This window comes from Micrasema longulum, unplaced genomic scaffold (assembly GCF_059751315.1).
Source record: "Micrasema longulum isolate JH-2025_06_02 unplaced genomic scaffold, ASM5975131v1 h1tg000394l, whole genome shotgun sequence".
Classification (NCBI taxonomy): Eukaryota; Metazoa; Arthropoda; class Insecta; order Trichoptera; family Brachycentridae; genus Micrasema; species Micrasema longulum.
The window spans coordinates 387,900-400,466 of record NW_028277595.1 but is presented as its reverse complement, the minus strand read 5'-3'; the positions used below and the strand labels follow the sequence as shown (position 1 = coordinate 400,466).

The following is a 12,567-nucleotide window of genomic DNA, read 5'->3' as shown; positions in this document are numbered from 1 at the left end:
TCTCGCGGCAAGAGAAAACAGTTTTTAAAATAAAATAAAAAATAAATAAAATAAATACGGCCGCGAGAGCGTTTGAAATTCCAGGCCTGCTCAATTCGTCAGGCGCATAGTGAAACGATAAACAAAGGTGACGCGTATGCGGAAGGAGGCGACATACTAAATAGACCTTACAGTAGACCGATGTAAACAGCCGGTGCTTTTTACTGTACTACTTGTTTTGCTTGTCAAAGTCATATTGTTGACTACCCTTCGTGCTGCTGCGGATATCCTAACCAATCTTCTGAACACATCCTGTGGTTTTGTCCCTTTCCCCTTCTCTATGATTACCGAATGGAGCTTCTCGCTACTATCCGTGGCCCTGTTATAGGTCCTGTCGGATATACACATCTGGTGGCTTCCAAAAAGAATTTCAAGTCTTTTAAAAAGTTTTGTAATCATTTCGGCGAATCGATCATGTCCAATCAATTTAATCCCAGTCAGTGAAGAATTCACTTCCCTCTCTTCTCAATCCAATGAAGTACATATTAAGTACAGAAGTATTACTTTCTTTCAGCACAAATATGCTAAGGCTACCAGATTTCAGAGAGCTCCTTCGGGCAGCTTTTCCCGTTTGGCAATAAGCTAATTTTCCGTGTATGTGGGCACCACCAAGGAGACTTATGTCCTCAAATGCGGTATGCGGTATGTGGTAGGCAAGCTGTCAAAGTCAACGTGATTTTACATGACGATACTTGCTCCCTCCGCTGATCATTCCCTTTTCTTTGGGACGACTTTATAGCTCAGATTTGTGTGGAGTGTCATCTCTGTACATTATATCTCAATGTTACAAACGTTACAATCAGCTTTTTCGTATTTATATTGACGTATGTTTTTCAACATTTACTTATGTTGTATTTACTATTGTTATAGTAAAGGATTTTTTAATTTTTTTATTGTGTATTATTTAATTTTATAATACAATGCATAAATATAATATAAGCATAAATGCTCAATGTTTATAATATTTCGCTAAAAGCGATTTATGCCATTTATGTAAAATAAATAATTGAATTACAATTTGTCAGTAAAAAAATAATGTAAGTAGTTTTTCAAAATTGTTACCTGGTATATTATTTGTTTATTACTACCTAATGATTGAACGACGCTGACGAGGCATAAAATATTTTATATTATTGTTATCAAAAACATTTTTCACTTTGTGGTATGACATTTTACACTTATATGTTTATAAATTTGTGTAAACCACTTTAATTTAGAGTTATACTTCGACCGGTTTCGAGGTTACTACCTTATCGTCAGGAAATAAACTAACTTATAACTACTCGCGTTGCTATTTATATTATAAATAAGAACGATTAGAAATTTTCCTTTTTATTTTATTTTTCTTTATTTTCTTTATCTCATCTTATTTTGATTTATTTAATTATTTTTTTTATTTTGAAAAAAAAATATTTGGTTTTTTTAATTTTTTTTTCTTTTAAAAATTTAAGGAAATAAATATAGAAATTATTAAAAAAAAAAAAACAGAATAGAATCATAAAAGGGCTTGCCATCCAATTATATGACATATTCACTCAACTTTTGCAGAATTAAATGACGCAACGGTTTAAACAATATGAAAAATAAAAATGATGTTCTTGATAAAAATTAAATGGATTCTCTTATTCGATATTCATCGACAACATAAAGAGATCGTAATAAGGAAATATATGTGATAAGGTGTGATACAGGATGAATAGAGGAACGTTGAAGTATGAATTGATTACAAGAAATAAAGAACAACAAAAAAAGACAATTCTTTGTTATTCTGAATCAAGTTGGTTAGATCTTTGCTTTGTACCTTACAAAATCTAGACTATTCAAATTCTTGTTAAATGCTTCACAAATACCAGGGATGGTAGAATTTTTCCGAATATTTGTTTTGATGTTAGGAATATAAAAAAGATCAGACAGTCTTATTTCTTTCCCGTAATGAAAAAATCACCCCCTTTACCGCAGTAAAATTATCCACCGACCCCGAAAAAGAAATAAGTACTTTGGCGAACTTATTGCTAAAAGCAATTATTATTATTATTATGGATAACTTATATAGCGCCGTTTTCGTAATATAATATCTCAAGGGCGCTTAACATAGTGATTCTATAGTTAAATAAATTTAATTGAAGCTTTTATATTTGTAATTTAACTGAAACAATTTATTTTGTTGTCACATGCTACGCATTTATTCAAATGATCTAGAGAACAAGTGGTTTTAAGTTTTTTTCCGAAACTTCACTTCACTTTCACAGTCTCGCACCTCTGGTGGGAGAGCATTCCATGCCATAGGGCCTGCGACCGCAAATGCGCGTTCACTAAATTTAGTGCGATGTTTGCGTAGAGGTATGATAACTTTTCTTCTCGCCGTAGACGTAGCTGATCTAAGCGTGAGACGCCTGTCAGCTAGTTCATCTGGAATGCATAGTTCCCTTAGATATTCCGGAGCAGAGTTGTGCAGTGACTTATACATTAGCCAACAGAGTTTGTATTCGACCCTCTGTGGAAAACGTAGCCAATGTAGTTCCCGAAGTAGTGGAGTCATATGACTGAACTTAGAGATTCCGAAAATAAGTCTCGCTGCAGCATTCAATACAGATTGCAGGCGAGTCATTTTGTTCATTGGTAGACCTGCATAGATACCATTACAATAATCGACTCTAGACACTACAAACGCATTTATTAATTGACGGGCGGCATCAACTGGCAAATTTTTGCGTATGCATTTAATTTGTCTCAGCTGGTAGAAGCATGAACTTATCGTTCTACTAATTTGAGCGTCAAGAGAAAGGTCAGAATTGAGTAAAACTCCCAGTAGTTTAACGGTGGGTAAAGCGATACTCCCTACATTGGGTAAGGCCATATCCTGGATCAAATTCTGTCGTCTGGCTGAAGCCACCCATAGTTGTTCCGTTTTTGATGGGTTTAATGTTAGTCTGTTTTCAGCCATCCAGTTTCCTATTTTCTCGATGCATCCATCAATTAAATTGACAAGCACACTTCTCTCGCCTGGTTTGCAATAAAATAAATCTATGTATCATCTGCATAGCAATGAGACCACAATCCAAAAAGCAATATCATTCAGCCAACCAAAATATCTAGTGATGATAAAATTAGGTTCATGTTTAGTCAAATATAATCTCAAATATCGTCTTTGACTTATTTGTAATTGATTTCGTAATTTTTTCAATACACCCATCCCAATAACTTTTTCTTCTAAGAAGGAAGATGGAAATGCTATATTGGGTAATTTTACTTCTTTGCACAGAAGAAGGTATTGATGGTGAAAACGAACCCTAAAAGCCTTATAATCACATTGATTGAATACTATTTCATATGGAGAATATGATATTGAACGTATTTTTCCATATTGACACAATGACCACTCGATCTCCTGCAGCACCCCCTAAATGCTAAAAATTTTAAAACGCCCCGCCAGAAGAAATCGGTTGTCTTATTGGTCTGGTTCTGGAAGGGAAACGGTAAGCAAGTAGAACAAAATTAGTTGTGGCGCATCAAACCTATTGTTTTTTTTATATTTTGATGCCACAAATACTGCGTCCCAGCTACAATGATGATAATAATAATAATAATCAAAGTTTTTTAACAAAAATAAAAATTACTTTATCTACTACATACACACTTAGGTAATAGATTTCTCTGAATCATGTCTAACCTGCCTAACTAGGTACAACGTGTTTTAAGGCAGACATTTTTATGCAAAAAATAATGAATAACATTACTACCTACTTGTTAATTTACTAAACAGTTATACAATATTAATTTATTATTTAGGAATGTATTTCGAAATTTTCCGATTTTTCTCAACCTTAATCCAGTAACCAATTTTTCACAAATTTATTAAATTGAATCCGGGTCATGGTTTTTCAATCTTTGGGTAACATATTGAATATTTTAGGGCCCAGAAACCTGAAATTTCTTTGACCGAATTAAGAGTTTGTGATAGACCCCATGACCCATCCTCCAGTTTGACTTCTGGTAGTGTGGGAGTGTTCCTTTTGGAATTCGATAGAATAATTTACTTTCACAAATATTATTATTCTAAAAATATATAATTGCCTTACATCTAAGATCTCAAATTAATAAAATAACTTGACGCTGGGGTACATAGGGGCTTTTTTAAAATTATTATAATGATTGATTTTTGAGCAGATTCGAGAGGTTTTAATATCGATTTATTAGTGCTTCCCCATCCTATTATGCCATAAGTTATAATTGAGTTACATAAAATAAAATATAGTTGATTAAAAAACCCTTTCGACAGATGTAAGGCACTGCCCATGCACCAGACTGGAGTCATTTTGAAAATAAATAATAATTTTATTTCCAGGTTTTGAGTTCTGAAGATGGGTCCGAAGCTGTATATGACGGAAATGAGTCCCCCTTCAAGGGGCAGTATGCTCGCAGCTAAAGCCATTGGGTTGCAGTTGGAATACGTCAACCTCAATTTTTTAGCTAAAGATCATCTTAAACCGGAATACATCAAGGTATGAACATAGAACCGATTTAGAAAACGTCGTAATCATCCTCATTATTTCCCTATCCGCTCTCAGTGGTGTATAGGACACTGCATTGGTACTTTTAAAGGTTATTTTTTACCTTGCTTATTATATACAGGGTTTATATTTCAACAAGCGGATTTCTCTGCATTTATTTCAGCTTTAATTTAGCTAAAAATGTTGGGAACAGGAAGGATATTCTAATGTTGGCCAATCAGGAACTTCTCAGCATTTGCTCATGTGGAGAGGAAACTACTTAAAACTCTTCAGGAGAAGCCGGCTTGACAGTAGTCAACGAGTGTGTTCGGCATTTCGTACCTACTTTGGTTTATTTTACCAATGTCCTGCACTAGCTTGACCGTGTATGATACTACCTCTTGTGTGAGTTCTTTATGAACCATCACCGATGGGATGATGGGCAGCTGTCGACTGCATTGGTACTCCAATTTCAGCGAATGTTGATTACCAGATATTCGTACGTGATCCAGATATGTCTATTCAGAGTTGATTATTTCAACTCCAATATAGGATCTTGCATGTGTGGACAAATATAACAAGTCACAGTGAGAAACATTGACATCTTTGGAAACTCGTTTGCGTTTTCAAGGAAAGGGTTTTTTAATAATTGTTGCCCAGGCCCAAAGCCTAAGATCGTATTTGTTGTTGTAACTAAAGGATATTTTTTATTTAAGAAGTCCTTAATGTATGTACATTTTTTTGGTGTTGTAACTAAATAACTGTAATGCACTCAACCCAAAAAAACGTATATTTTATGTATATTTAAATAAATAAATAATTCATATTTTATTATGTTTTTCAGAAAAATCCACAGCATACAATCCCCTTACTGGAAGATGGAGATTTTTTACTTTGTGATAGGTAATTTTTTTTATTAATACTTAGATTCAACTATAGTACACAATAAGTTTTTCTGGGTTATTATGCCGTGTGTCGGTAGAGAGTACGAACGACACACGGCATAATAACCCAGAAAAACTTATTGTGCATCTTAACGGCCGTGAAAATCTAATAAGTTTAATCAACTATAGTAGTTAATGGAAATAAACCAAAAAACTTTCGGGTATATTTAAATTTTAGATCTGCCCCCCTTTTGGACCAAAATATAAAATTTTGACCAACGTTTTAATAATAGTCAAGTAACAAATAAAAAACCATGACTCGCTTGTGCATCAAAAGATGGTATTTGTCTGTTCAAATGGTTAGTGAACAAAGGTGTAACTGCAAGAAAAATGTATCTGCCCCCCTCATGCGACGTCTTCATTTGTGTCAACTCATAAATATTATATAAATTTCAGCCACGCCATATCTGCTTATCTTGTGACAGTATATGGAAAAGACGACTCATTGCTCCCAAAGGAACCAAAATTTCGAGCTCGAGTGGACCAGAGGTTGTTTTTCGACACAGAACTATTCATTATTTTTAAAAATGCCGTGGTAAGAAAATATTGGTAAAAGAAAAGGTAGTAAAATGAAACCTGCATTTAATGTCGAACATCTTTGTTTTAACACAACCACTATCGGAATATATTGAATATATCATTTTGCCGCCAAGTGTCCTGCCCCCTGCAATTTCAATTTCGCTGCACGATCCATGATATCCACGACTCCGGTTCGGCGCCTTATTTCTTACTCTGTATCTTAGACATACACCGAGCATCTGTCTTTCCATGGATCGCTGCGTGCATTTCAATTTCTGGATACTTTTTCGTGTTACAGACATGGTTTCTAGTTTGCATGTTGTCACCGACAATATGCACGATTCATATACTTGTCTTTTTAAGTAAATAGAGAATTCTTTATTTTCAAAAATATATTTTAGTTTTTTTTTTTTTTAAGCCAATCAACAGGCTTAAGTAAGCCCTAATAGATTAGCATTAATGAGTAATATTTAATCGAAATATTCTTAAAATCTACTTAAATTAACAAAGTGTATAATTAACAAAAGGTATGTATATAGCATAATCTAGGAGGAAATGGCAAGTGTGACATCGCGAGTCAGGAGAGACAACACCGCTTGCTTCTTAAATGCGTGTCCTTGCTGTAGAAACACATCGACAGTACCGTTTAGTGAGATTTTGTTTACTGTTCTGAGGATCCTCGGCAGAGGGGAAAATAATCCGATGTTAGTTTTATAATTTCCCACGGCAAAGACAGGATTGGTACGCAAGTTACGTCGAGGTACATTAAGGTTTATCTGAGCAAGGATATCATGGGCATCTGTACAGTGAGATATTAATTTGTGTAGTTTGCTGACAGCAGCACTTAGCCCTATTCTTCTTGGTAACTCTGCTGTCTGTATATTATTATTATCAATACATTTAATATGGAATCCCGTGGTCCGTAAAAAAAATGTAAAATGTCTATTTTCAAATAAATACACAAACATTCAGAAGAACGTATTTTTATTAAAATACCGTTTAATATAAGTTTAAAAACAACTTCATGTATAATTTTGAACATTTACTTTACATACTACATTAGGAAAACAAATAGGTGTCCGTATTGTCACTTTCTCTCCTCATTTAGGAAGGGAAACATAAATTATGTTCAAATAGCCTCAGACAGTTATTTTCTTCCTCTGTTTTTAGAGACCGCTATGGCTTCAGCAGACCACAACGTATAGCCAGAACACCAGGGAAAACGTGGACGCAGCCATGGCGGTGGTGGAGATATTCCTGAACCAGCACATTTGGGTGGCCGGCAGCAGGATGACCATAGCGGACTTGTCTCTCGGAGCGACTATCAGCACCCTTAATGAGATGCTCCTCGTAGACGAGTCTAAGTATGAACTAATCAATCAAACTCAAAAAACTGCTTACAAAGTACGAATCACAGGAGATAACTTTACTGATAACCAAAGAAAGTATTATATGCTACATAAAAAGGCTACAATATGCAAAAAATATATAAAATATGCAAGTAAAGTGTGAATACTTATATGCAACTTTTTTAACCAATTAAACTATTATTATTTTTGAACTAGGTAAAACCGATGTTTTTTTGTCATAAAAAAATGATTATTAAAAACAATAATCGGGTTGTGGTCCCGTGTTGCGGACTCACGGACCAGAGGTCCGAGATTCGAATCCCACTCTACCCCAACTTGAGTTTCATTTTCTAATTGTGAGTTATTTTCAACTCGTTGAAAATGGCCACAAAAATGGAAATATTTGGGTACATTGTAATAACGCTAATATTTCTTTATTTAAAAAAACCTTATTTTTTACAATGTTTGTTTTTTATGTCAACAATCATCTCTAGAATAGTAAACCTATGTCAAATATGTTTTTATTATATATTTTTGTTATCAAGGTTTTGGGTGTTTTTCTTAATAATGCACATAGAATTAAGAGTAGTCCAGAAACCGCATACGCACATCAAACAGAAGACGACTCAACTACTCATAAATGAGTAGGTTTACGTTTTGACCCATTTGTTTCTTTGTAGACGTCGCTCAGTACGCAACTCCTGATTTGAATTCAATTATGCCGTGTTGTGTTCTTTTAGAGTGTAGAAATATGGCTAGGATCTTAAAGAAACGGGATGCAATCGCATTTCATGTGTAAGTAACAAATGCATTACTTACAAATTGAATTATTTTTCCGTCTGTCAGATTGTCGAAGAAACAAAATGGAAATTTCATTAGTTTTGCCAGGGTAGTAAATTTTTTTACCCTACTTTGCTCATATAATAAGAGAAATAATGAAAATGTAACCTCGGATTAAACAACGCCGTGGTGGACATTTGACCGAATTTTTCTTTAAAACATCAAATATTATTTAGCATGATATAAAAATATCGTTTTATGCAAAATCAAACATGTTTTATATTTTAAGTTCAAAGTTTATTCATTGAATTACTCTTATTAAATGACCTTTTACTTATCTACTCTGTTGTGTAAATCAATGTTTCCGAGGGCACAATAAATTTTTAGAAAAATTAACAAATAGTTTTTTTTTACCTTACATTTGTGTTATGATTATATTCTTCGCGATTTAGCATTAATACGCGGATCTGGCAATATTACTTAAAGTATGCGCGCGGCGAAAGTGTGTCTAAGTGGGGGAATTATTGGACACAGTCCGATGTATTCAAATATGATTCTACGCTCCTTCTGGACTATTCTTAATTCTAATGATAATTAATATTATTATTGCGATTTTCGTTTTATTTCCAATTGTTGTAATTTCAATTTTAAGATCTATTATGTGCCGTGTATTTTAAAAATGTATACGGTTTATCTGTTTTTTTCTGTCTTGTCTGTAATATTGTTTTGCTCCCATTTAACATATGTAAACACTGTTTGTTCCTGGCTGCTAGTTTTACGAAGAATGGTAAAGGCTATAATAAAGGGAAAAAAAAAACAATCATGTATTCCTGCAGGTGAGTACACAGTGACGTGAATTATATATTATTTAATATTCACAAATAGTTAAAGGAGAGGTCATTTTTATCAAAACGCATTGTTATATTTTCAAAGGCGGTATAATATGGTTATAAAATTTTTGTGTGCTATCATTAATTATTATGAGATAATATTGAAATGGCTTGCTTGGATACATTGCAACATGCGTACAGTCTTTAGCTCCAATCACCCTCTGGAAACGTGCCAAATTATACAACCCCTGTTTTAAAGGACCCAAATCGAATGAAGGTTGTCCGAAGAAGTGCCATGGCCTCAGATACTTCTTTTACAAATCGGCATGAAGATGATCTGCTCACACCATTAAAATCTCCAGACAATAAATATGAGCCGGTTGCAAAATACCTTCACCTACCCGGATCGATGGGGGGGATATGAATCTCCCATAGACCGATTTGGTCAATTTCACTTTATGTACATAAGCATTCGTCAAACTAGCAAAACTGAATAAAATACACGAATGAGTAAAATATGTGTACGCGAAAATATGAATAAATTATTGCACGGTCATAAACACTTCCAACGTTTTATTCTCCCGATGCCATATACAAGTAGGCGCTGGGGTCATTTGATCCCCCCGTTCTGATCATGTGTAATTTTTGGATGCTTAGTGAGGGAAAGGTTAATGTCAACAGTAACTTGATCACTGTTGGCACAGCTTTATTTCTGAAATGAAAACATGTTTAACTCGTATTATTATGGTTCCTAGAGTACAAAAAGTTAATATTTCATTAACATGTAAAGAACTTCTACAAACCGAGTGCTTCTGAAACAAATTTAATGTTAAATCAAACCATGGATTTCAATGACAGCCTGTTTTGTCAAGCGAAATCTTGACCTGAAATCGACATTATCTAACGTCTCAAAGTGATTTTCTCTAGGCCTATAAACCTTTTTTCTCCGAATTTCAATCATTTCCTCTTCATTAAAATCATCCACAAGCTCTATCAGTTCCATAATTTATAAAAACACGCACTTTCCAAACTAACAAATCGAAACACAAACCCTCTTTGCTGGCTGTCAAATTATTTTGCCGCCATTTTGTTATTTCTCTAGGTTATGATTAGCAGTTAACCATAGAAAAAAGGTTTGAGTAGATTACTCAAACACTTACTTGCCGAACAATTTATGGATCCTAATCAGATTATTTCCTTAAATTCCTTATAATTTCTTCCCATTTTCATTTCTTTTTACTGGATTTTCGGTAATACTAAAATAATATTAACTGACATTCAATAAATTAAAAAAAAATCGTATTCATGAATAATATGCACCCCTATTGGTGAGAAGATCAGAGTTTGACATTTGCGAAAAGAATTCTATTCTATATTTGAAAATAATTTATTTTATGTTTCGGAATTCAACCATAATCAAGTACCTAGGTACCTACTCAATAAAAAGTATTTTTCCTTTAATTAGGACAGTTTTGCACGTTTTCTAGATACAATAAGGCATTTTTCAAAAGTCATTTGTCATTGTCAAATGTCACTTGGTATATAGTTAATCGAAAATTCGAATTTTTCGAGATTTTGTGTTTACTGAACCAGCTAATAGCAGGCAAGCTAACGTTCGGGCAGGACAACGGCTGTAGGGTCCGCTTGTTTGAATATAAAATGCAGCATATTTTTAAAAGAAAATAAAGAAAATTAATAATCAAATAATAAATAAAAAAATACGATAATCTTTTTAAAATATGGATCTAAAAATTGTATTTTGATGAGTTATCGACTTTTTGGGTGCTGCATTTGTATTTAAAGCTTTTTTATTCTTTCAACGCATTAGTTCTCCCACAATTTGCTTTGGTTTAATTTTTTTTCAAGGTTTGAAAGTGGGATGGCGATTATAATTTTGCGTGAGTATTATTTGACTGAATCGTTGATCTGTGTAAATTTTTGCGGGGAAATAAAAGATGCGTTTGCGCGATGATGGCAGATACAGAAAAGAACAGTATGCGGCCAAACAAACTACAGCAGACTTAAATCCTACCTTTAGGATGACAACAAAGGGAATCAGGAACAGGAATCCGGATGCTATCTCCAAGTCCTGGTTTCTGGGCAGTTTTTCCCTTTTTTGGTAATCACAGCACTTTCACTATAGTTATTTAGGAAATATAAAAACGAATGTAGCGGCGCAGCGGTCAGAACATGTAATGGTTTTCAGATGCGGGCAGATGATTAAAGGACGAGCAGATGCGGGCAGATAAAATTATGAACATGCGGAATTTGAAAAAAATTATCAAGGAGAAAAAATGTGATTGTTGATGTTGGTTGCTATGGATATGGAAAACTGTTCTCATAGCAACCGTAGCTGGCTAACGGCTAACCCATGGCCATAGAGACGAGGAGAATAAACAGTCATTAAAAGTTGGGAGATCACAGGATGGGTAGGATAGCGGTCCATCCAGCCAGAAACCACTCAATCTCACCAACTACTCGCGCAACCAAAAAGAGTCATCTTTATTCTAGGCCTAACATAAAATTTGAAATCAACATCTTGCACCGATATTTAAAAATATTTGAAATATATAAAGACCGTTGACTTAAGGCATGTGGTCAGTATAGCCTCGATATTAATACCCGTATGCAGGGACAAAACTTAAGGTGAGGAAAGTACATTCTAATTTCGAATGCAGAGAATAACCCGAAGGTGAAGACAATATAATGTACTTTCCTCACCTTAAGGTTTGTCTCTGCATACGGGTATTAGACTGTTGACAATACATTCTGTCAGTATAGCCTCGATATAACAGTGAGCATTAGAAAATTAATACGGAGCGTCCTCAGGTTATTGTTAAAACTTTCTAAATATAAATTTAAATGTTTTTCGCAGATTTCCCAGGATTGCTGACTGGTTGCGCAAATTGGAATGTCTTCCATTTTATGAGGACACCAACGCCCGTGGTGCGCGCGCACTCGGAGAAGTTGTGAAAAGCAAATTAAGTGACTATAATATTAAATATAACGAGTGTTGTGGAAACAATTGTTTATGATAATGGACACAAGTGAGGAAAAACAATTTTAGATTAATCATTTTGAAACAAAGTATCAATCAAAGTTCCTTGTTTAGTTATACTAATTGCTTTTCTGACCAACGAACGCTAAAAAAAATATGAAATATAATCATCTTAGTTTTAGTGTTGTAGAGCAGCGTTTATTTAATATTTTAAAATACACATAACACTTTGTTACCCATTAAGTCTTAAGACTTTTCGGTGGGACACATTATTTATTTTATGACAGGTTTATTTCATTTATATTATACAATTTTATTTATTAACAGGCACTTTAAAGTATTTTGAAGATATTTCTTTTTTTTTCATATGAAGATCCTTTATGTGAATGATGGTTTATGGGAGATCATTGAACAACCTTGGAATAACGCAATTTAACACAATCAATTTGTAGTCACAAATATGTTTTACCGGCAGGACAATACAGAATTCAAAATATACACCTTCGCTCATATATTTCGCCTCACGGATTATGCTTTCTGGTGCAATTCCCTTTAATATGAATGTTAATATGCTGCCAATAGGTAACCATCATCCATCGCTTCAAGCTGCTTTGCAGA

General features: G+C 34.0%; 1 protein-coding gene across 2 annotated transcripts; it reads left to right on the top strand.

The window, feature by feature from the left end:
• Positions 1–4,385: 4,385 nt before the first annotated feature.
• LOC148281938 (glutathione S-transferase 1-like) lies at positions 4,386–12,287 on the top strand. Of its 2 annotated transcripts, none has more exons than XR_015822227.1 (5): positions 4,386–4,541; positions 5,374–5,432; positions 5,870–5,962; positions 7,163–7,356; positions 11,827–12,287. XR_015822227.1 is itself a non-coding variant. In XM_088225901.1 (5 exons), the coding sequence occupies exons 1-5, from the start codon at positions 4,401–4,403 to the stop codon at positions 11,984–11,986; spliced, it is 693 nt and encodes a 230-aa protein (XP_088082027.1). In that variant the 5' UTR covers positions 4,386–4,400; the 3' UTR covers positions 11,987–12,287. The 2 variants fall into 2 exon arrangements, 1 of the variants encoding a protein (XP_088082027.1); XM_088225901.1 differs by having other exon boundaries at positions 5,870–6,008.
• The last annotated feature ends 280 nt before the right edge of the window (positions 12,288–12,567 follow it).